We start from the raw sequence: 25,687 nt of genomic DNA on the forward strand, positions 1-25,687 counted from the left end.
AGAGCCGCAGAAGTGAAGCCCTCCCTCCCTTTCCAGTTGTGTTTGTCTTGGTGTGGAGGTGAGTGGTGATGAACAAAAGACTAAAAGCTACCTGTGCCTCGAATTTACAGCTAATTACCCAAAAGACAAAAGGCAATTATAGTTAATTTGTCTTGCTAAAATCCATGACTCATGAGAGCTACATGATTCAGTTCACTGCATGATTCAGTTTATTAACATGCATTTAGAATGATCACAAAATTCAAGATATGGGGGCATAAATGTCTAATTTATATCATTTCATATAGTTAATCAGTATCGCGCGAAGACTGACGTTTTTTCCACCAAAAAGCAGCATGATTACAAATGTGATATTGATTTTATACAGCAGTTAAATAAACAAGTATTTAATATTAAGATACTTACGTTTTAGACACAATATTGACTGTTTTTGCTCTATTTCGCCAACAAATATGAGTCCAGTTTCCATCTCTGAGCAACATGAAGGTGTTTCGTTCCTGAATGAATCAGCTGTTTAAATGATTCGGTTCAGTCACAATGACTCACTTATTAACAGTGACTTGCTGCTGCCTACTGGCGGTTCAAATTTAAAATATCTTTTCATTTTTTTTTTTTTTTATAATTTCAAATATCAGTATTCAACGTTTTATGTTTAAAATATCAAAACAGTATGAATGCATTTGTAACTGCAGGTTAAATACATTCATGTCCTGCATTAAACATTGTGTAAATGCATCTGCATTGCAAAGATGGATTTTGTCAATACTGATTTAATTTAATAAGTAAAAATCTATTAAAACTTATTGGAAAAGATTAATTTCTATCACTGCTGTGAACTGATCACCACACAGAATATGTATAATTTCAAATATCAGTATTCAACGTTTTATGTTTAAAATATCAAAACAGTATGAATGCATTTGTAACTGCAGGTTAAATACATTCATGTCCTGCATTAAACATTGTGTAAATGCATCTAAATGCCCCTTCTAATGCAGCTTCTGTGTTTTCTCTGCATTGCAAAGATGGATTTTGTCAATACTGATTTAATTTAATAAGAAAAAACCATTAAAACTTATTGGAAAAGATTAATTTCTATCACTGCTGTGAACTGATCACCACACAGAATATGAAGAATATCAAAAAATTTTAGGAGTCAGCTGTCCTCGGCAGTCCTTAAGATATCGGCACAATAACACACTCCGCAAAATATCATCTAATTATCGTTATCAATAAAATCCCAGATAATATTGAGATATATTTTTTGTCAATATCACACACCCCTAATATATTTAACGTTTTGATAAAAAAAAAATTAAATAAATATGAGAAGTGCCCTTTTCTCCACTTGAGCCCCTGCCCCTCAAAATGTCTGTGCACGTCCCTGTGCAAACTATATTCGAACAGATTGAAAATGATTCATCAAGGGTACATACCTCACTGAGCTGCTCCTGGGCCTTCTTGATGCGAATCATCTCGGGTGTGTCAGCCGAAATGGCATAGGGCTGCCCCTTTGATATTTCATATTCCTCCCTGTATTTATTCTGCAAAAAACATACAAATTCAGTTTGCATTAGGCAAGATAAGACAGGTAAGATAGTTAAGTTCTGTCACTTTAGATACATTTAATGCATTCTAGCTGAATAAAAGTATTAATTTCTTTAAAAACTTACTGCATCCAAACTTCTGAATGATTGTGTGAATCTAGCAAACCCCAACAGACTCTAATTCTACCTAATATCTGTTTTTATTCCAATGGTTCTCAAACTGTGGCCTGTAGACATGGTGTGGTAACATGCATTTTTATGAGAAATTGTTTCTGGTCTCACTTTAATAATTCAATTCACAGTTATGAGCATCATTTGGGATCATTAACAGTGGTGGTCTAATTAATTTCAATGAAATAAGAAGAAAACAGCAGTCTTACAGATTAATAGCACAAAATATTTTCTCTGTTATTTGCTTACATGGCTGTACTGATCAAGCATCTTCTGGCTGTGAGCCAGGTAAGGAGTCATGAACTTGGAAGTGTCCACCTTCACCTTCTTCCTAACCGTGCGTTTGAGAAGGCCACCAGGTCCAAGCTTAAAAAACAGCAATCAACATTTAAGACAGATGCACATGGTTCAGCGAAACATCTCTAACATCTTTCAGATGTACAGAATTTTATCAATGAAAGCCAAACCGCTTTAAGGAACGTTACATCACTTTATGGGGAACAGTTATGGAGGACCAAAACACCTAATTTTCGAATATTATAAGCAATCAAGCAGCATGAGAATTTAATTTAGCCTATACTGATTTACACCAAAACAGAAAATGGATGAGATAAAGATTCCATTTTCAGTATCCAATTATCCAACACTTACCTTCAACGTACTCTGCAAACTCTAATTCATTTGTTTACCATGCAAATTAGTATTTTACTTTTTATTTGTCAAATGAGTGAAAATGTTATACAGAATTCTGAAAACTTGATATTTCACTGACAGGTTAGTAAATTTGTATTGGGTAGACAGTCTATTAACATTTATAAAAAAAAAAAACATGCTGAAAAACGACAGAAAATGCACTTTTGGGACAGTCAAACCAAGCGCATTAAGCATTAATTTCCCCACATAATACTACAGCATAAAGTAGACAGACATAAACTAAAGTAAACATCACATTAACACACATACAGAAAGCTCTATTAACACACTCTCACTGTCATCACTAGTGCTGTGGCTTTTGCATGGCTCTGAATCATGGGGGCTATTTTTTGGAAATGTGCTGCTCTCACAACTTAAAGAACTTACTCTGGATATATTATTCTATTTTCACTGACTCATGAATTGTTAAACAAGGGAGTTTGTTTAATAATCCACTCTTTAAGTCGGTACCATTTAAACAGATCTTACTATTAAAAGCTAAGCTAGTATGTGAAAGGAATATGGAATAGCCCCCATGACATGTGGAAGGGACGCAGATCTTTTTACCAGGGTAGATAATTTACCTCAACACCATGAGACATTGAGGTGGTCGTGGTGGTGACTGTTGGACCCTCCTCATAGTAGTACTATAAATATAGGAAAAACTCTGGGCTTTCAAAATGATGATCACACACTTTAGGAAAACACTACAGTGTGACTTTTTCCTGCTCTGGTTGTCATAGACTGTTTAAAACACCCATTGTGAACAGAAATACTCACATACCCAAACAACTAACATTTTAAACTTAGCATACCAAAACTAAATTTGCACCTGTGTACTAAAGACTTGTGAAGCTAAAGCAAAACAACTTTGCATACACATTATTCTATTAATAAATAAATGTTTAATATTAATCTTAATTCGTGCCCATGGTATCTTGTTTTTTCCTCACATGTCAGTAGTTTCCCTGCTTAGTAGTTTTGGGTCAATACAATCTAATAATAATCTGTAATGATGCTTGTTACTAATACTGGTCTTCCTAAACAAAATTAGCCTATATTGATCTACAAACATGTTGTTGCTCATAAAAATCTCACTAAGTACATTGTGTTTAAATATTAATTGAATATCTCAGTAGCTGTTTAGGGAATAAAAATCTAGTAATGTGGTTGTTTTCCCAGCAGACCTCTGACTATGACTGACAGAGCCGAATGACTGGCTGGTGTTAAAAACATTTTAGCACCCTAATGAACTCAGCACTATTATTATTTGCAGCTAATGTTATTGTCATTAATGTCACTAATGCAGTAAATAGAAACAGCAGGTCAGGGAACAAATTCCAACACAAACACTTGTCTGAAAGCAGTATATCAGATTCAGCCATACACGTGATTCCTGAACTGTCCTGAGAATAAACTATTCCTACTGGTATTTAGTCAGATATCATGTCAGAATCTCTCAAACTGTAATTGGATGCCACATCACAAAGGCCTTCACAGAAGGCTTCAAATAGTGTGAAACCAGAGCAGGAAAAAACACTCCAAATCTATGAATTTACAGGAGCTAAATGCTTCTTTATTTGGACCAGTGGACAGCAGAAATACCTATACACCTAGGTTTTAAGATCCTGTGATTTGTATATGCTTTTTCATATAAGAGATTCAGTAGATGGGAAATGTTGAATATTCAATAAAATATGCTGTAAATCAAAATCTCTCTCTCCAGAATTACAGATGTTTTTTTCCACAGGTCCTCCCCCCCAAAAGCATTTTAACAGCATGACGTTAACAGCAAGTGGAATATAATTTACAACACGGCTCGTCTCATTTGTCTCTCTGCGAGTCTGCCGTAGATGTCCATTTCTATATTTGTATCTCTGGAAAGAACAGCTCAGCCAAAGCTGAAGACTGCTTTTCTATTAATGGGGAGAAAAGCATATAAAAAATTCAAAAAACTTTGCCTAAATTTGAGATCTACTTTTTATTAGTGCTACATTATTTCTATAAAACACTATAACCTGTAAATAAAAATAAAAGAACACTTCTAAAAAAATAAATAGATACTATTTCCCAACAACTGTATTTGAAAAATCAGCAAAATACTAAAGTACAAAATGTGAATCTCTGCTTTCCACAGATCCATCTTAATTAACGCTGATGTCTTTCAGGTCCTATTCTAAGTGTAGATGAAAGTAGTAGTGAAATCAGATCGTATATTATTATTATTATTATTATTCCAAAATATTCTGTTGAGATTCCCATCTTCTCAAAATGCAAGATGGCGAATTTCCATTTCATGGATATGTTAAAGGGGAATCCAAAAGCATTCTTTAATAAATAACACCTAATTAATAAGAAGTCAGGTTAATGCAATATTTGGTAAACCCCTATAAGATATCTACAACAGAAATGGACATGAAAGTATACAAGGTCTACTTTAGCTCTATTTCTCTTGGAAATACTGAATTAAAGTATCAACCTTCTGCTTTCACTCTTCCATTGAACACTCAGACAGACACATTTACAATTCATACAGACAGTATTTCAATGAATAACATGACAAAACAAAACTGTTGGAAGCTTCAAGAGGAACTGTGGTTAAATCTTGTCGTATTTCTTCAAAATACCACAAAACGATATGCAAAATTTCGTTCATTAAGTAATTGCGATTAAATTGTCTACATTTGCTTTTAAATAACATTAAATTTTTCAGCTCATAATGAAGCTTGCAGTCGATTTAGTTGCTCTGAACAGAACATAATCCCACTGTTAGTATAAAAGTTGAGAGTATTATATCTAACAATGGTTATTTCCATTCAGGCTTGCTTGGTGTGATCAGGAAAACATTGCATTAGCATATTCAGAATAAGATCTTATTATCAGATTATGACAAACTGCTGCAGGGGTCATTACATAACTGTCCCGTGAATGATGGTTTGCCATGTAATTGATATCTTGTTAATGTAAGAAATTAATTATAAATTAATAGAAATCTATTGAAGAGACTGCATTGATACATTGATTACTGGGAATAAAACATGCATTGAATGGAATTTATTGCACTAGAGCCTCCAAGGAAGAGGTAATTTGAAATGGGATCCAATGCTAATCATATACGACATGGCAGCTCCTACTGAACTGCTGACGGTGGAGGTATCATAGATTGCTATTCATAGGGTTTGCCACTATACCTATAGGACTGAGAACGATGGGGCGTAAAGTTAAAAAGCCTATATAATCTACTCAAGGGGCTAAGCAAATTAATTCAGAGCAGCATTATTGTTATTCTTTCATTGAATGAGGTGACGACCTCTAAACAGATGATAAAATATGGACTGCAAGGCATCAAACCTGTGGCTTACCTCCTCCGCAATCTCTTCTTCATACTCTTCTTCTGATGCCATCTTCAAACAGATTTAGTGAGTCTACACAAGCAAATAAAAAATTTGTTGCAGACAGTGAGAAATAAACAGCTGTTTTGAAATACTTTTTAATGCAAATAAAGCATAGGAAGTTAAATTGACCCTTACTATAGGATTTCAATTTCACCAGGACTTGAAGGAACATCAATATACGCTCATAACGTTCACAATGCACCAGGAATGATATGTCCATTTTAAGGATAATCTTAAAGAACCAAACTAAAAAGTGTAGAAGCTGACATACCTTTACTATAGAAGGTTACAGTAGAATTTCAGCAACCCTACCGTAAAGAAAGGTGTTCGCTTTCCATCCACTCGTGTCCCAATCTGCTATTCCACTTTATGTATTCCTGCAAACCTAAACAAAGACAAAAATGTGTCAGTTTTCCTCTGACTGAGCTGATGCTTTAGTGTGGGTAGATCAAAATTCTAATTTTGTGCTGAAATCTTTCTGCAGGCCTTGGTAAGTGAGAGAGTTTGACACCTAAGACCCCCCAAAACGCTGCGCCTCCTGGCTGAAGCCTTGCGACAGCTGCTCTGAATCGCTCCAGCTATTTGTCATGTAAGCCAATGCTGTGGGCTGATTGGCTGGCTTTGTTTAGCTAGTGGAGCTCCAATGCCTTCTGAGGCTAGAGGTTAAATTTAGGACTGCCCACTAACTACCCTTTTTTAGGACCTGACTCCTAGAAAATGACATCAAATGATGGTTTTCTATGCATTTTCATCAGAAAGATTGAGAGGAATGTGGATGTGATTTTAACAAACTCCTGTCCATGAGGTGAGGTGCTTCAGATAGTCTTCCAGGAAAAACCAAGTCCAGGAATAAGTTCCAGCTTTGAGTAATTGGTAAATTGCTTGTTCCTGCAATGATGGCCAATAAAGTCAGAAGATTCTTATCAGGCTGTGGTTTAAGGATCAGCATCGCCCTGAGCATCACTTCCATCTACCAACAGGCTGTAGAAGATGGTCAGTCCAAATGAGCAGGCCATGCAAAGAGTGCTGGAGAGTGAAATCTGGTGTGAGGTTTGATTTCGTGGTTTTTCCTTTGCTTACCGGTGACTTTAAAGTTAAAACGTTTCCCAAGCTGCCAGAGCCTCCCCAACTCTTCCTTCCTGAGAAATGCTGGGCAACAGCTCACAGCTGCAACGGTACTCCGGTTATCATGTGCTCCTATCCACCAATCAGTGGGCAGTATTCTCAGGTTTCAAAAGCTAAATATACATTAGCGACCCTTCAGAAAAGTGCACCTGTTCAGCAAATCATCAGTAATACAACTATGAGGAAGGGAAAGGAAAACACTGTAAAATACCTGGTTTCTTTGAACGAGGGAATGCAGGGTTGTTGCATTCACCAAGATGGTGTTCTGTGGAGGTATGTATCAGGAGTAATAGAGATCCTGGGGCAAAATTAGGTTTTCTCTGTGAAGATGGCCAGAGCAACTTCTTGAGGTCACTGGTTTGCATCCAAGTGTACATGGAGCCCAGAGGCCCCAGATAGAATGCGGATGTGGGCCACTTAAGGCAATGATACGGCGCTGGTGGCCTTCTTATGGCCCGTACAAAATGGATGTAAGCCTGAAGTGGCCCACTTGTAAAATAGCAAAAATGGTCCAAATTTATCAAATCACATGTGGGCCTCTGTAGGCAAAGATGTGGTGTTCACGGCAATGTGTAATCTGAATGTGACCCTATGGTGGCCCATGTGGTAAATAGTGAATATGGCCCAAATAGTGTCAACCAAATGTGGTCCACCTTTGGCAAAAATGTGGCACAATCGACAAAGGCTAATCAGGGTGTAAACCAAATGTGGTCCACATATGTTTCAGCAAATGTGGCCCAGGTATATTAAAACATATCTGGGCCAGTTTTGGCAAAGATATGGCAAAGTGAGCACTGGCTAATGTGGCTGTGAGCCTAAAGTGGCCCTTATATGATGCCACAAATGTTGCCCAGGTATATTAAAACATATCTGGGCCAGTTTTGGCAAAGATATGGCTCAGTGAGAATTGGCTAATGTGCTGTAAGCCTAAAGTGGCCCTTATATGATGCCGCAAATGTGGCCCGGTTATCCTCAAACATATTTGGGCCAGTTTTGGCAAAGACATGGCACAGTGAGCACTGGCTAATGTGGCTGTGAGCCTAAAGTGGCCCACATATGATGCCACAAATGTGGCACAGTTATCCTAAACCGTATCTGGGCCAGTTTTGGCAAAGATATGGCACAGTGAGCACTGGCTAATGTAGCTGTGAGCCTAAAGTGGCCCACATATGATGCCACACATGTGGCCTAGTTATCCTCAAACGTATCTGGGCCAGTTTTGGCAAAGATATGGCCCAGTAAGCACTGGCTAATGTGGCTGTGAGTCTAAAGTGGCCCACATATGATGCCACAAATGTGGCACATATGCAGCCATTTATTTTTTGAAACATGCTTTTAATGGCAGTTTTTTTATATGTGTACTGTGCAGCATAAAAACAGAAGTGGAAAATAACTGCGTTCGTGTGGACAGGGACTAAGAGTACAATCATTATAGTGTATAATGATTGTACTCTTAGGCCCTGTCCACACGAACGCAGTTATTTTTAAAACCGCTGCTTTTTCTACGCGGTTTGGCCGTTCGTCCACACGCAAACGCAGCAGCAGGTCACTGAAACCAAACATTTTTGAAAATGCCTGCCAGAGTGTAGATTTTCAAAAACTCCGGTTGCAGTGTTATTGTGTAGACAGCGAAACCGGAGTTTTTGGCTTGTGACGTCGGAGCAGCACAGTCAGCATTCGCTAATCAGTGTGTAAGCCAACTTGTCCCATATTTGACATGGCAAATATGCCCCATATATTATAAAACGGTTAAGGACCACTTCTGGTTGTAACACTTGACAAGTGAGGCCACTTCTTGGATGTAACACTTGACACTGGCTAATTGAAATGGAAGCTTGAAATTGTAAATATGGCCTAATAGAATTTTGCTACTTTTAGTAGGATGCAACACAGTTAACTGATGCAGGGTGATCTGGATGTGAGTCTTAAGCAGGCTACGTACGCAGCAATTTATTTTTTGAAACATGCTTTTAATGGCAGTTTTTTTATATGTGTACTGTGCAGCATAAAAACAGAAGTGGAAAATAACTGCGTTCGTGTGGACAGGGACTAAGAGTACAATCATTATAGTGTATAATGATTGTACTCTTAGGCCCTGTCCACACGAACGCAGTTATTTTTAAAACCGCTGCTTTTTCTACGCGGTTTGGCCGTTCGTCCACACGCAAACGCAGCAACAGGTTACCGAAACTGAACATTTTTGAAAATGCCTGCCAGGGTGAAGATTTTCAAAAACTCCGGTTGCAGTGTTGTTGTGTAGACAGCAAAACCGGAGTTTTTGGCTTGTGACGTTGGAGCATGCACTGTTAATCTCCGTCTACTGGAAACTTTTTCAGGCTTCTGATTGGCCAACATGGCTTTACGGTTGAGATTATATCGCCACCTGTTGGTTTGGCATGCTCTTGACAGTGCTTCATAGCATGCGTTTGCATTTTCATGTGGATGGAGATTTTTTTAAAGACAGAAGGAAAAACCTTGTTTATAAAAATACCTGTATACGTGCGGACAGCCTTACTGTCACGGTTTCTGTTCATTTGGACTTTGTTTTCCTTTTGCACCGTTTCCCTTGTTGTGTTGATTGTATTATTCTGTTCAGGTGTGCCTAGTTAATTATCCTTGTTTGGTCTGAGAACTTAAGTTCCTTTATGTTCACTTTGAGTTTGTATGGTCTAACGTCTACATGTCTTAAATGTTGTTGTGCTACATTGTGTTTGGATTTACCCTTGTTGGATTAAAGACTTATGATATATAACCTTTCATCTTCGTTGTGCGCTCTTTAACACAGCCTAGCTATGACACTCACAGACTTACTCTGTAGGGAGTCTGAGTGAGAAGCATTTAAGTTCAAACTTGTGAAGAACAGTTTTTAAAGTATTGGAATGTGTCTTTGAATATTTATCTGTGACATTTTAATTGCTGCTTGTGCAAAACTTGGGTCGGGATGATTTTATCAAGTAGGACACCTTTCTGGAACTTATTTGAACATTTATGGAGGACATTTTTTAATTTCTCTTTACAATGTTGAGTATTATTAATGCATAACTCACTTAAGGCTTAGTGTGGCCCAGATAATGTATATTTATGGTTTATTTGGTTCATTATTAGCTAAAATGTGGCTGTGTAGTGGCCTGCTTGTGGACCACTGCCAAAATGCCACCATTCCATGCAGCATGTGGGCCACATGAGGAATGTGGGGAAGACCAGGGTTAGAATAAAAATCAACTGTGGCCCACATTAGGTCCAGTTTTGGTTTAGTTGGTTGGCTTACATGCAGCAATGCTAAGGCTTAATTGAGGCCCAAATCTGGCAAACAGAACTGGACTGCCCAAATGGCATTATTCCACGCAGTATGTGGGCCGGAGAAAGGTGTTGGATTTGGGCCGGATCTGGGCCAGAATTAAAATAAATGTGGCCCAGATTTGGGCCAGTTCTGGTTTATTTGATTTATTTTTTTTTATGGCTGACATGCGGCATACCTATGGCTTGCTTGTGGCCCAAATTTAACAAACAGGAGCAGACCGCCCAAGTTCTTCACAGTATGTGGGCCGTAGTAAGGTGTTTGATCTGGGCCAGAATGAAATGGCCCAGATTTGGGCCAGTTCTGCTTTATTTGGTTTATTCATGTCTGACATTGGGCCTTCTTTTGGCTTGCTCGTGGCCCAAATCTGGCAAACAGGAGCGGACCGCCCAAGTGCCATCATTCCACGCGGTATGTGGGCCAGATGAAAGTGTCAGGTGTGGGCCTGATCTGGGCCTCAGGAATTTTACTCTCTGGGGGTGAAATCAGGTCAAGGCTGGGGGCAAGAGGGAAATAAACTGTTGACTTGTTAACCCAATTACAAACATCTAGAGTGACTGACAATAAGAATGATCTGATTCTCAGTCAATATTCTGTATATAGGCACTATACTCAATGCATGTGCACATTCCATCATACATGCATTACATAGCTCAGTACAATATAAATCTTCACATATTCCCTTTATATTTTCTTCTGGATTTGCCTAAATGTTCTTTGACTGTATTTTTGACCAGACATGTCTTTAATACATTCTATTTGGTAAAGCATTCTCATACAATTTCTGGCAGTTGACTTGTTTTGTTTTTGTTAATACCAGAGTGGGAATTATAGGGGGTCTGACCACCCTACTTAAGGGTTTAAGTCTGGTAAAAGTATTTCATTTTTATTCTTTAAGTAAATATACATTTCAATATGGGTTTTAAACATTTCAGTAAGGTTTAAAGTTTGATTACAAATTAGTTAGAGCACAAGCCCCAAATATTACTCCAAAATCCTTGTCCGATGACAGACCATATAAACGTTTTCCTTGACAATATTTCAATAATTATGTAATGTGTTTTTTTATTAACTGTTCGGAATGCCAGATTCGCGAATGAATCACTCTTTTGACTGAGGTCTGAATTAGTTCACGAATCAGTTTGACTCACGTACTGAATAGTTTGCAGCGGATTTTTACATGGTTAGGGAAAACTTATTAGACAGAAAACAAAAAGATCTGGGTAAGGTGAATATTTCCAAACAATCCATTGCAGGAAACAAAAATTGCAAAAGTCACTTATTGTTTGTCAGCGATGAAACAGCTCTATGGAGGCCGAAATCTGCAAAAACAATAAATAAATAAATACACAAATAAATAAATAAATAATTTATTTGCTTACTTTCATCACATATATAATTATTTATTTATGTATTTAAACAAGAATACGTGTATTTATGCACACATTTATTTATTTATTTATTGTTTTTGCAGGTTTCGGCCTCCATACAGCTCTTCGTTGCGCATGCAGTTTCTGACTCTCTGCTGCAGGGAAAGACAATTTATGATGGTATATATCCATAATAGTATTAAAATATGGGGAGACATTTTGATGAAAGGCTACAAACGCCCCTAGTAAGAAAACGAATGTAAATTACAGAAAATAAGCGCCAACAGTGAACCCAAATTGGTAACCATAGCAACAGTAATCTGCTCTCTCGCAATTTCCATTAGGATCAGTTTTAGAGAATATGATAAAGCAACATAAATACTCCGTTATATACATAAGTACTTTTTGCTGCTCCCGAAAATTAAAGGCCTTAACCCCCTTGAAAATCATTGTAGCCTATAATTCGTAACACTTAATTAGATTATCTAAGGGAAAAATAGCTTTTCAGCAAGTGCCCCTACAGATGTCTGCAATACATCTCTAAGTGCTTCGGCAGACAGACAGCAGCTGTTTCACCCTTCTGTGCTCTTTGGTGTCTAATCTAATTCTGATGAGCATGTTACAGTATTAAAACTATTCAGGGACGCTCAAAAATACAGCTGACACTATTTTTAAAGCATCCTGTGGCAGTAAGGGGGTATAATGATGTTCAGCCACAGAGGCCATAAGTCTATTTACTTTAGCCCATTATATCATTGCGTCTCAGGAACAGTACACGTCCAGACACGTGATATATATTAATTTTATAGTGACGTCCTCCAGCCATTCCCACTCAAAAGTCCTGCAGTTCTCCAGATCTCCATTGTGGGGCGGCGTGACTGAGCTGAATGAAAGGCAGCTGGGACTGTGTGTCAGCTCAGTGTTCCCACTGTCCTCATCATATCTCAACGCTCATTTCTGCAATACCTAGCACTGACACATCACATCAATGTTCAAATGTACTTGTTTATATGCAGAGCACATTAAAACATATTTACACAGTGCATTTTACAAAAAAGCTCACCTTTGGACTATATATATATATTTTTTTAAATACATTTTTGTAATTTGTTCTAATTATTTAAAAAACATTTTTTAACAAATTTGCAGAATTTTCACAATGTATTTTATGTATGTGGCATAACTGTGTTAAGAGATGCCAAGGGTTTCACAGGCCAGGGTTATTATAGTTAAGTAAAAAAGAAATAAAAAGTCACTTGAAATAAAATAAATGTTAACTGAAATCAAATAAAATATAAAAACCTTATTTTATTTCAGGTAGTTGACAACATTTTTCATTTTCATTTATTTTAAGTAAAAAAAAAACAATAACGAAAACAAAATTAATAAAATATTAATGTATTTTAAAAAACTATGACAAAAACCCAACAAAATTGCAAAAAAAATTAACTAAAAATAAAATGAAAACAGAAAATATAAAGAAATAAAAACTTAAATAACTAATAGAAGCTATGATAGTATCTCAATGATAAAAAAAAAACACCTAAAATAACACTGTCACAGACTAACAGGGTGAAAATAACACCAGTATGCAGCTAATGTGTTAATTCTATAGATTCGTTGCTTGCAAATTAACAATAGATCAAAATGGGCAAACAAGGTGGAAATTTGAAGTCTAAAGTATAGCTCTGTAGGTCAATGGCTGATATTTTCAACATATTTTAAGATATGGAAATTTAAATGATGATGCAGTTTGCCTAATTGAGATACGTATGGGTGAGACAAGCCAGCATTAATAATAAAACCAAAAAAATAAAATATATGGAGAGAAGTATCGAACAGTCTTCATATTAGTTGAGATCATATCTTGATAATATCAAAGATTGGACTATTCAGTACACTGAAAAAAATGGTAACATGTAAATTAACTGGTTTTATATAAAAAAAAAAAAATAGCACCACTATTTTTTCACAAACGAAATACATCTGTTTATACCAACAAAACTTAAAGCAGATAAAAATAGCTCGGTAACACTTTAGTATAGGGACCAATTCTCTTATCAACTGTTTGCTTGCATATTATAGCATATTGGCTGTTTATTAGTACTTATAAAGCACATATTAATGTCTTTTAAATCCCTTAATTGTATACCACATGCCTAATCGTAACAACTACCTTATTACCCTATTAATAAGCAGCAAATTAGGAGTTTATTGAGGCAAAATTTGTAGTTAATAGTTAGTCAATAGTGAGAATTGGTCCCCAAACTAAAGTCTGACTAATAGTTCTTTAAGGTAACAATTACAGGTTACCACTTTTTACAGTGTACATACTAACAGGATGGAAAGCGATACTAGGAACAGGTAAAAACATGTACTACTGTGCTTATGTACAGTGGCATGAGGCTTTGAAGCTTAGTCATTGGAAAAAAACAGTAGGTAATAAAGGGGGTCTGAACAGCTGAGGATGAGTATTAAAACACCTTATGACTCCTCGTTTAAATAAAACCGCATCACTCACTCTGAAGAACAAAACACTGTGGTAAACAGCTGCAGATACTGTGCTAGAGAAAACCCGTTTACCATGACTCATGAAATTAAACTTAAAATATAATTAAAAGTCTGCATGAACATCATCTGCAAAATCAAATGTCAGAAAGTAGATGAGTTTGTATAGGAATAGCATTCTGTGACAGTAGTGGAAATGTCATTGCGCAGTGTTTTTGAAATTTTATATAACAAATACACTAAGAGTTTGAGTTTTAACAGGCTCATTAATGTGTTGTCCTGCTTCAGATAGATACAAAAATAACTATCAGGATAATGGTGTCTCACATGTCATTATTAGGCACTGATGTTCTACATGAGATCATCTCTGGGAGAGAGTCAGTCGATGTGGAGAGGACCAGCATAACAGCTCAACAACAACAATTAATGGCTGTTAAAAAGAAAACTTAGCACTAAAGTTAAACTTAACCAGGTTAGAGAAACATTTTTCCCCTAAAATGGTCTTAAAAAATAAATAAAAATAATAATAATTTGGCATCGATGCCATTTTTACATATTCCTTAATTAGATTTTAAGATGCAGATTTAAAGTGCATTGTGTTTGTTACCAGTGACAGCAAATTCAATTAGCCTACAAAAATCATCTATCCACATTAAAAATATTTTAAAATAATTGTAAAACAACACTTTCTCTTTACATTTAAATAAAACTACTCTTAAAAATAAAGGTATTTTATTGGCATTGAAGGTTCAGTGAAGAACATTTAACATCCATAGATCCTTCCTTTCCTTTGACCAAAAGCTTCTTTATAGTGGAAAAAGGTTCTTTAGCTTTTATAAATGTTCTTCAGACCAAAAAAAGGTTCTTTAAGAATTGTTTACTTCGGGAACCAAAAATGGTTCTTCTGCATTTCAGTATTGTTGTGAAATGTTTCTTTGTAACCTTGTTTTTAAGAGTGTATGTAAATGTATATGTATTAAAATGTTCTGTTCTTATTAAAATGAAATAATTACAAAATTAACCTGCTCTGAAGTCCAAATTCTGTGATAATATTATATGTTTGGTCTGTGGTATGTATTGAAATACTATCATTTTAGTATAAAAGTTCTGCCAAGATTAATCTAATATCGTTCTTAAACGTATAACTTTTTTTTCTTCCAAGTTAAACAATTCAATTAAATTCCTTTTTAACAATTAACATGAAAAGTTCCCTTTCAAACCATGTGTCGCCCCCTAGAGGTAGCAAAAGAACTGAGACAAATAACCAAGCTCAACATTGTCAATTTTGCTTAAAGCTCCATCAGGAAAAATCTGTAGAGAATTAAAGTGTGAAACATCTGTCATGACAGATAAAAACACTTTATTTAGTTGTATTTTACATGAGTGCAGTCTCCTCTTGCATGGTAATGTGTCTCCTCATTCCAGAGGAGACAGAGAGTCAGGTGCAGGCACAAGGTTAATGAAAATACTGGACTGTACACACTGGGCAACACCATGTCAGGTAGCTGGGCAAAGCAGCGAGGCCACTCCAGGTAGGGTTCTGCTCAGCTAGAGACGAGTCCTCTCAGTCCAAGGTCTGTGCAACCCCCGTTACTCATTCAAAGGCCATTCACGCAGAAAAACACTGAGTTTATGCGATCTCGCAAGTCCTGAATTTTTTAGTTAGTTAGTTGCAGATTGTTTGTTCACAGGTCTCAATAATCTGTCATAAATTAATCAAACAAGTTCGTTTGACGTCGCTGGGTCACCTTCACAGTGAGTGACACCCGGCCTCCACGTCCAGTGGGAAAGATAGAGAGAGCACACTGCTATCTGAGGTCAGAGGTCATCTTACTCGCAGCCGTGACATCATCCATTCTAGACCCTGGCAGAGCCTGCGGACAGGAAAGAGACATTCAGCTCGGCCAGTTAACAATGCTCCTTTTTCTTTCTGTAAATCGGACAAAGAAAGACATTTGTGCTTTCTGCCTGTCAGTCAGAGAAAAGCCTCTGAACTAATGACCCTGGCCATAAAATGAGGTGCAGCAAACATTAATGACCAACCACACTTTCAGTTACAAAATCCACTGATTTTCTGGATCACATTATGGCTTAAAACTTATTTAAACATTATTTTCTGTGCATTATGGTATCTGTATGCATCCACAAAGCAGTCAGAATGGAGTTAGAAAAAGGTCATTTGAATTTGCTTTGATACGTTTTGTGAAATTTTGCATTGGCCAGGGTTGTTCATGGAAGCTAATTTCCACCATAAAAAGTCATGCTTTGGTAAATCAGTCATAACACAGAAGTCAAAATTATGAGATAAAAAGTCAAATTTATGACATGCTAAGTTGCACTTTTTAACAATTTCCACTTTTTGTCAGAATTTTTTACTTTTAACACCAATTTCAACCTTTTTTTGTCAATCATGCTTTATCTCATTTGAACTTTTTGTAATAATTTTGACTGCCATAATTACGACATCTCTCAATTTCAACTTTTTGCCATAATAATGACAAAGTCAATTTCTCAGATATTTTTGGTTTTCATAATTTTGACTTTTGTCATATGACCAAAAAGTCAATATGAAAAAAAATATAAATTACAAGATAAAAAGCAATAATTATTTCTGTGCCAATAGCCTTGTGGACATATAGCGCAGTTGCGCTTCAGGGGTTCCGAGTTCGAGTCCCGGCTTGCGACCTTCCTGTCCCCTTATCTCTCTCCCACTTCACTTCCTGTCAATACTTAACTGTTCTATCAAAACAAAGGCCAAAATGCCAAAAATAAATATTTTTTTAAAAAGCAATAATTATGACCAAAAAGTATTTTTTGAGATAAAAAGTCAAAATTATGAGAAAAAAAAGTCAACGACAATATTTTTTAAATCTTTATTTAAAGGGTTAGTTCACCCAAAAATGAAAATTAGCCCATGTTTTACTCACCCTCAAGGCATCCTAGGTGTATATGACTATTCTTTCAGATGAATCCAATCAGAGTTATATTAAAAATTATCCTTGCTCCTTCAAGCTTTAGAATGGGAGTAGGCAGGTGTTTTTGTTCAACAGTCCAAAAATAGTCAAATAAAGAACATCCATCCATAATAAAATGTGCCCCACACTGCTCCGGGGGGTGAATAAAGGCCTCCTGTAGCGAATCAATGCGTTTTTATAAGAAAAATATCAATATTTAAAACATTATAAACACTTTTCTCTACTTCCGCTAACTGTCATACGAGCAAGCCGTTCCGAGCGAATGACGTAGGACGTATGCATTGCGCGCGCCTCTGAGATATGCTAGTCTCGCGAGTTTGTTTACAGGAGCAAAGGAAGCAAAGTTTCCTTACTTTAGCAAAGGAAAACCAGTCTCCTCTTGGCTTATATCGAAATCCTCCGACATTTTTCTTTACAAATCCTCGTTTTGTGCTTCTAATTCATGACCGGCGTTTTGTTTTGTCTCTCCTCCATGCTTCCGCGTTCGTCACTAATCACCGGCGCATGCACTGCGCATACATTCTACGTCATCCGCCGGAACGGCTTGCTCGTACGACAGTTAGCGCAAGTGAGAGAAAAGTGTTTATAACGTTTTAAATATGGTGTAATGAAAAACACATTGTTTTTTCTTACAAAAACACATTGATTTGCTACAGGAGGCCTTTATTCACCCCCTGGAGCCGTGTGAGGCACATTTTAATATGGATGGATGTGCTTTATTTGACTACTTTTGGACTGTTGAACAAAAACACCCACCTACTGCCATTCTAACGCTTGGAAGAGCAAGGATACATTTTAATATAACTTTGATTGGATTCATCTGAAAGAAAGTCATATACACCTAGGATGCTTTGAGGGCGAGTAAAACATGGGCTAATTTCATGTTTGGGTGAACTAACCCTTTAAATCGTTTTGTGTCAATCTCAACTTTTTATGTCATAATTATGATTTACAAAGTGTGATTTTTTTTCTTATGTGGTGAAAATAGGTATATTTCCATAGTTGTCTGTTTAAAGGCATCAAAGATGGAAAATTCTGGTTTATTAATAAAAACAAGCATAGAAACACAAGGACATATCTGCATTTGTCTGATGGCAATTGCCGTCTAAGCAACTTTTAGATAGGGATGCACCGATACCACTTTTTCCAGTACTCGCCCGATACCGATACTTTTATTTTTGGTACTTGCCAATACCGAGTAGATCACACAACAGAAATGCGCGCTCTCTCTCGCCCTACCGTTAAGTAACTTGTGCACTGTTTTACTTGTTTTTGACACATCCGACCGAACTACAAACTTTCCAGTGATGTCTGTGAGAAAGATATATTCACTCGACAAGCTCGTAGTAGACATCCTTAACTCCTTTCTGCTGTCTGTTGTTGGTGTTTCTTTATGGAACACCATAAAGTGGTGTTTGAATATGGAGCTTATCACATGCTGTGTGGTATCGGCGTTTGGTATCGGGGCATTTTAACGAGTACGAGTACAGGAGACCAGTATCGGGCCGGTATCGGTGCATCCCTACTTTTAGACATCTAATACGGATTCATCACTTCCATCGATGCTAGTTCTAGATTCAGCCAAAATGACTAGAACAGTAGACTGTTACACAATCTGTGACTCATTACATCTCTACTGATGGAAAAAAATCATTCAACTGGATCTTTGTATTACATGTTTTTTGTGTGGCTCTGTAGGTTTTTGTGGCTTTACCCTTCTCCAGTGAGAGCACAGCAGGCCTGGATGTGCCACTGATGGTCTTTGACAGAGGTAAGCTGAAGACTCTGGGAAATCTCAGCAACAGTCATACAACCCTTCACATCTTGCTTGTTGGCGAAAATCAACAAACCAGCTTTTTTCAGATCCTAATAAAGAGAAAAGAGGAATTGAAATCAAGTAGTGTGGTGATGGAACAGAAGAGAAAACCAGACAGTATCAGAATAATCCCTTCAGCAAATATGTGTGCATGAACACCAGTTCTCATAGTGACATACATATACTCGCCTCATGGGCTAACATCCTGTAGAGCTCCTCTCTGGTCACTGAGATTCTCTCTCTGTCTGTGCTGTCCACGACCACGATCACAAACTGCACAGGAGAAACACATTAATGAGACGTACTCCTTATAATTCAAGATAATTTTACAACTGTCTCAGTGCGTCTACCTCTGTGTTAGTGTAGTAAGTGTTCCAAGAGGAGCGTAGTGATTCCTGTCCTCCAATGTCCCACATAAGGAAATGCGTATTATTGACCACAATCTCTTCCACATTGCTGCCTATGGTGGGTGAAGTGTGCACCACCTCATTCATAGAGCTGGAGATTACAAAAATGACATGAGCACAAAAAGAACAACAAATAGGACAATACCACAAATACAAAAACACTACAAAATGAGGCTGTAATTTGCATGATGTAATCACACCATTGCATAAACTTGTGTATATGTTTGGTGTCAGTAATTTTTTGAAAGAAATTAATACTTCTATTCAGCAAGGACACATTAAATTGATCAAAAGTGACAGTATAGACATTTACAATGTTATAAAGGTTTCTATTTGAAATAAATGCTGCTCTTTTGAACTTTCTATTCAAGGAAACCTGAAAAAATATCACAGTTTACACAGAAATATTAAAGGGGTCATATGATGCGATTTCAATTGTTCCTTTCCCTTTGGAGTGTTACAAGCTCTTGGTGCATAAAGAAGATCTGTAAAGTTGCAAAGACTAAAGTCTCAAATCCAAAGAGATATTCTTTATAAAAGTTAAGAGTCAGCCACACTACCTAAGCTGAAAATTCAGCTGTATCATCACAGGTATAAATTATGTTTTAAAATATATTGAAATATATTTTTTTAGTTATTTATCAGTTATTATTTATTGTTTTTACTGACCCCAAACTTTTAAATTATAACTGTTTAAATCAAGAATGGACTACTAGATTTCTAACTAGATTATAACTAGTGCAATAGTACTTACAACTGATAAAGTATGGTGGTCTTCCCTGCATTGTCCAGTCCAACAATAATGACTTTGTGCTCTGGGGGAAAAACAGGAAGACAGTTAGGCTAAATGTTTTAGTAACACTTTAGATCATACCCAGCATTGCAGCCATTCATCTTTAGCTAGAATATTTAATACACAATCATGTGTAAAACCAGTATTTGACTGTGTTATTGAGCAATGTGTCATCCTATACAGTAACTCAAAGTATAATGGGTGGTGTCAAAAAAGTATAATGGGTGGTGTCAAAAAAGTCTTCTCACAACAGAAAGGAACTGAGCAAATCTAAAGAACTGAATAATGGCCAAACCCAAAGAGTAAAATATGCTGCATGTCTCAAACATGTTTTAGGCTGGAGACCAAAAGAGCCAGCCCAGCTCCTGCCCTTAAAGGCACTGTTTAATACCTATATTAACCACAGACAGTTGTGTACGAGATAATACAGTGCACTTTATACATTCAACTTAGTATCTGATTTTAAAAAGTTGTGAATTTGCCATAAAATGTATAAAACATTTTAAAACATTAAAATGGACCCCTGCCCAGCATCTTAGTAAAGATTCTCAATTTTAATATTACTATGATTATTATGCTATGCAGCACCATTAACCACACTGCAAACAGTTAACCAACCTCAAATTCTAAATGACTCCGGATAGGGTTGTTTGCACCTGCAAAAGCGTCAAAGGCATGACAGACTAGGTGACGTGGTAACACCTTTGAGTGTGTGTAAAGGTGGCTGAATAGTTTCCACAAGAGAAAACAATGCTTAGTTGCACTTGCAACAGAACTTTGCATACCGCAGTTTATCAAGCATGACAATGGCAAAAAGCATATGTAGAGCTAATGCAAATATCTTAATCTAATTTAACTGACTGCCTCATGCAAAATAGCCAGCACTTTTTTCTGCCTCATTGTCCACAAAACAGGCCCAACAGAGAAAACAGGTTTTATAAAATAATACACATATCAGTCACCTTTTTAAGGGGGTTTCTTCTTCATATAGCAAAAGTGATTGTGAAAACTCATTTGGCTGGAAATTAAACACGTCTCTCACGCAATTATAATTTTGATAAAACCATTAAATAGAAAAGGGAAATTAAATCAGCATCCACAGACAGGATGTGAGGAAACATTTGAAGACTTGTTGCGATTCATATCTGCTGAAACTGATAAACTTGTTAGACATGATACCCGCATATGATTATTTCAGTATGATCAAACCGCAATTGTCTGAGAACAACTGAATGAACCAGTTATACAGATAATCAGAATTCTCATTAGCGGTCATAAATTACAAGACACCCTGAACCTGAAGATGATTGACAGACAATATGAATTGGAGAATAAAGAGAAAGAAACTAAAGAGGAAAGACTAACTCTTATCTGAGTCAACCCCATGAATAGACATACAACAGAAGAAAACACTGCACTCCACGTCACTACTACAGACCTGCATTAGGTATTCAAGGACATTCAGACACACCCATTCAGATGTGTTACAAAATGAGTCATGCACGAATATGCACATTAGATAGACTGCTGTCCTTTTTGGGGACACAGAAACTTGTTTAGTCTGAAAAAAGAGAGAGCGCTCTCAAAAGATCATTCTGTAGATAAGACCTCAGTCTTGCTCTTGTTAGACTGGGCCATTTAATTTGAAATTAACAAACAAAAGAGGAAAAGCTCAAATAAAAGCATTCCAAAGAGATGCTTTTACCAAGACACTGTGAAACTGATGACACTCAGAATTTAAGGCTGATATAATCATCATGTCAGCTAAGCATTCATATGCCAAAGACGGTCCAAAGGTTAGGGTGTATTGTAATTTATGAGCTTTAGTACTTCAATTAAATGTTTTGCTTTCTCATTTCTTGTATTCACAAGAACATACAAAATAGCTTAAAACCTAGTCCTTTTGTTTGTAGCAGAAAAGATCATGGCTAAATGGCAGACACGTGGTGTAACACATTGAAATATAAAACTGTGTTGACATTTAGATTTAAAAAGGTGGCTGGAGTTACACGGTTCCGGGTCTCTCTTTCTAGCTGAGCTCATAAACAGGCATGACAAGGTCTCAAAAAAAAGGTAATGATATCTGTAAATTATCCAACTTTAATATAAGCTTGTACTCTCCTTTTTTTTTTTTTTGAAAACTGTGAAATACGACTATTCAATTTCAACCAATCATAATCTATGTAACCAGCCAGGCAACTTTAGTCTGTGACATCAGTTAGATTATTTGTTCACAGAAAACTGTTTAATTTGCAAGGCATTAACACTACATAAATATACATCCTTTTTTTTTTTTTTGAAAACTGTGAAATACGACTATTCAATTTCAACCAATCATAATCTATGTAACCAGCCAGGCAACTTTAGTCTGTGACATCAGTTAGATTATTTGTTCACAGAAAACTGTTTAATTTGCAAGGCATTAACACTACATAAATATACAACAGTAATGCACAAAGCTGACAACTAAAACAAAAAGACAAAACTAGCCGGTTCATCACAGTGCGGGATTTCATTTGCAGTGTCAACTATAACAACCATCTACCCTAAAGACTGGGAAACATTTCAAAGAATCCTTACACTCACATTCTCAAAGTTTGTTCCTGGAAAGCTTCATACTAACCTGAACAAGAACAGACATGAAACTGAGGAATAAACAAAGAAAAATCAAAGGGGTACAAAGTGTGCATGAAGGGCTTAGAATCTACCCATTCACAGGCTCTGATTATATCACTTCTGTCTATTGCATGAAATGTTTTGAAAGAATTTAAGCAGTTGTGTGAGGCAATTCTGAAGTGTGATGCAAAACATGGACAACAAAACACGGATGTGTGTTTTAGGCATGAAAAGATTTACTTTAGATGCTTGGAGTCAGTACAATTTTATTTTTTTTAAAAAACAAAAAAACAAAAATCAATACCTTAACTTTATTTAGCGAGGATACTTCAAATTGATCAAAAGTGACCGTAAAGAGATTTATAATGTTACAATAAATATCTATTTCAAATAAATGCTGTTCTTTTGAACTTGCTATTCAGGAATCTTGAAAAAAAAGTAGCACCATTTTCCACAAAAATTTTAAGCAGCAAAACTGTTTTCAATGTAATAATGACTAATGATTCTTGAGCAGTAAATCAGCATACACATATTAGAATGATTTCTGAAGGATCATGTGTGGCACTGAAGTAATGATGCTTTGCCGTCAATAAAATAAAGTACATTTTAAAATATTAAAATAGAGAACCATTCTTTTAAATTGTAATAATATTTCACAATATTTATTGTATTTTTGATCAAATGCAGCCTTGTTGAGCATAAGAGACTTCTTTCGAAAACATTAAAAATCTTACTAACCCCAAACTTTTGAACAATAATAAGTCACCTTTAATGACTTCCCAGGTGAAAAAAAGTACACTTCTATAATGTACTTAAAGTGCTCTATTTTCACGCACTAATTTTGTACTTAATATACTCAAAATGATTCTTTAGTACTTCTTAAGACAAACTTCTAAGTAAGATCATCTAAGTGTACTCAACTGTGCTATTTTGGGACACCATGAATATGAACTAAAATGCACTTTTAACACTATCTCTGTATTTTAAAAAATACATTTAGTTACCACTTGTAGTACACTTGAACCATCTTTCATACACTAGTACACTCAAGTGTACTACAAGTGGTGAGTAAACAATTTTTTTAAACACAGAGATAGTATGTTAAAAGTGCATTTTAGTTCATATTCATGGTGTCCCAAAATAGCACAGTTGAGTACACTTAGATGATCTTAAGTTTGTCTTAAGAAGTACTAAAGAATAATTTTTAGTATATTAAGTACAAAATTAGTGCGCAATAGAGCACTTTAAGTACATTATAGAAGTGTACTTTTTTTCACCTGGGTTACTATAGGCTACTTCATCTAAACAAAAAAGAAATAAAACAGACTAATGATGGTGCTGCATCTGACTGTAGGCAACAGTCTCCAACTCTCACGTTACAAGGCTCAACCATATCACAATGATCTGTTCAGCTAATGAGTAAGGTGAGAACTGAAGAGAAACGTTCCACTGGGTTATGTTACAATTTGCACATGCTCAATACCCCATACACTGATGTGCAAATCTTTCAAACAAGATTATGCTTTATGGATATCCCACACCATGTATAATACATGAGAGACCACTGACTATCCCATGGACGTGTGTAACAAGTAATGCTGACACAAAACCCAGTGCTTTGAGGATTACACCACCGTCACAGAAACAGGCTCACCAGCGCTGCAAAATCACAGAGGAAAGAGGCACAAATGATCAGGCTTAAAAAAAGCATAGAGTGCTGCAATGGGTGTTTCACTTTTTGATTCATAGGCTGGTGAATAAGCAGGTTAATCTATTCTCAGTGCTGACAACTGACTTTCACATTCACTTTATATTGATATTACCTCAGTTGGTAAGTTTTATGTATTTCCAGACGAAATACATAAAACCAAACATGTCACTGCATTGGGGAATATAACAATACTCAAATATAACGGTAAAATGCCAATAAATATGTTCAACCACAATTATTCTTATATGAAAATTACATAAGCGCGTCACAGAGTTTGACGTTACACAACAATTATCTTTTAGTAAGTAAAAAATTAAGATATCAGGGCTCCAACCTCCATAAACAGAGCCTGAACCTGACAGCACAGTAACGTTACCTGTCAACAGCCAGTCCTGAACCACCGTAGGCAGGTTTATTGAAGCCTTATCGACTGTTTTAATGTAATGACATGCGTTCTCAGAATATTTTTGTATTTATAACATGCTTATAAATATTTTAGTCGTATATAAGCACCAGCATCGCTGCTTTAAAACGAAACTATAGCAGCAGGTTAGCAGCAGACACTTGCTAGCTAGTAAAAAAAACCATAGCCAGTCTATATTTAAACAGAATGTGATCGAATTATGATTATAAATACACTATTTTACGTACCTTGGTGGTTAAAAAGCCTCCATAATTTTGTGAAAATGATTCCCATCGCTGGGGTCCGGCCTCGGGCAACACCACCCAGCAAACAGAGACTGAAAATCTATCTGCTAGCCAGCTAAGCTAACGATCCGGTTCAGTGTAAAATAGTGCTGTCGGTAACAGTTATTCACTCCTTTAATATTCTCCTCTTAATGGCGTCCATGTTTTGTGAGGTTGGGATGTCTAAATACTGCATCATTTCAGTGCTGTCATGTCTGGAGGTAAGGGAAATGAGAGCGTTCGTTCATTTGGTTCTGCGGCAGTGAGACGAGCGTCTGTTCGGTGCCGCAAAAGCTGAACTCGATCAGAGCTGCTTTACAGCCAACACTCACCGGAAGTCACTCGCGCGGCCTGCCTCTAAATCTATTGCGCAGCCTCTACCTAGGCAGCATAGCAGGACACTTAAAAAGCGCTTGGAATATTCGGCATGTTTTGGGACGTAGGAAATGCGGTCTAGACTCTAGATAGGCGGCTCACTAGGTTTTGAGATACAGCCACACTCTCACTGACAACATAGTGGAGTGATACTAGAGATAGTATTTCTACGAACATGTATAATAAATATGCGACCAGAC

The 25,687-nt window shown here is 36.5% G+C and overlaps 2 protein-coding genes across 5 annotated transcripts in view; both read right to left on the minus strand.

Moving 5' to 3' along the window:
* LOC107678501 (nebulin-like) overlaps nucleotides 1-6,958 on the minus strand; it is a 51,630-nt gene extending 44,672 nt beyond the window's left edge. For all 4 annotated transcript variants that reach the window (XM_016474842.1, XM_016476311.1, XM_016474159.1 and 1 more), the window contains exons 1-6: nucleotides 6,887-6,958; nucleotides 6,078-6,191; nucleotides 5,774-5,836; nucleotides 2,996-3,058; nucleotides 1,968-2,084; nucleotides 1,437-1,544 (exon numbers count right to left, since the gene is read on the minus strand). In XM_016474842.1, coding sequence (XP_016330328.1) covers nucleotides 1,437-1,544; nucleotides 1,968-2,084; nucleotides 2,996-3,058; nucleotides 5,774-5,815 — 330 coding nt within the window. In that variant the 5' untranslated portion in view covers nucleotides 5,816-5,836; nucleotides 6,078-6,191; nucleotides 6,887-6,958. The remainder of the gene's footprint in view (nucleotides 1-1,436; nucleotides 1,545-1,967; nucleotides 2,085-2,995; nucleotides 3,059-5,773; nucleotides 5,837-6,077; nucleotides 6,192-6,886) is intronic.
* Nucleotides 6,959-15,455: 8,497 nt separating this feature from the next.
* Nucleotides 15,456-25,553, minus strand: LOC107686442 (ADP-ribosylation factor-like protein 5A). The gene is made up of 6 exons (XM_016483482.1): nucleotides 25,077-25,553; nucleotides 20,060-20,120; nucleotides 19,249-19,396; nucleotides 19,088-19,171; nucleotides 18,797-18,948; nucleotides 15,456-15,981 (listed from the first exon to the last, which is right to left on the minus strand). Exons 1-6 carry the CDS (start codon nucleotides 25,120-25,122, stop codon nucleotides 15,933-15,935), a joined length of 540 nt encoding a protein of 179 aa, XP_016338968.1. The 5' UTR covers nucleotides 25,123-25,553; the 3' UTR covers nucleotides 15,456-15,932.
* Nucleotides 25,554-25,687: the final 134 nt, after the last annotated feature.

This window comes from Sinocyclocheilus anshuiensis, unplaced genomic scaffold, assembly GCF_001515605.1.
Source record: "Sinocyclocheilus anshuiensis isolate Anshui unplaced genomic scaffold, SAMN03320099.WGS_v1.1 scaffold277, whole genome shotgun sequence".
Classification (NCBI taxonomy): Eukaryota; Metazoa; Chordata; class Actinopteri; order Cypriniformes; family Cyprinidae; genus Sinocyclocheilus; species Sinocyclocheilus anshuiensis.

What these genes read in the sequence shown, in the direction of transcription:
- LOC107686442 (XM_016483482.1), bottom strand. Translation starts at nt 25,122, where the DNA reads ATGGGAATCATTTTCACAAAATTATGGAGGCTTTTTAACCACCAAG. An exon ending in ACCACCATACTTTATCAGTT is followed by an intron (nt 19,397 to 20,059) that starts GTAAGTACTATT and finishes TGTAATCTCCAG; the next exon opens with CTCTATGAATGAGGTGGTGC. An exon ending in ACAGGATGTTAGCCCATGAG is followed by an intron (nt 18,949 to 19,087) that starts GCGAGTATATGT and finishes TCTCTTTATTAG; the next exon opens with GATCTGAAAAAAGCTGGTTT.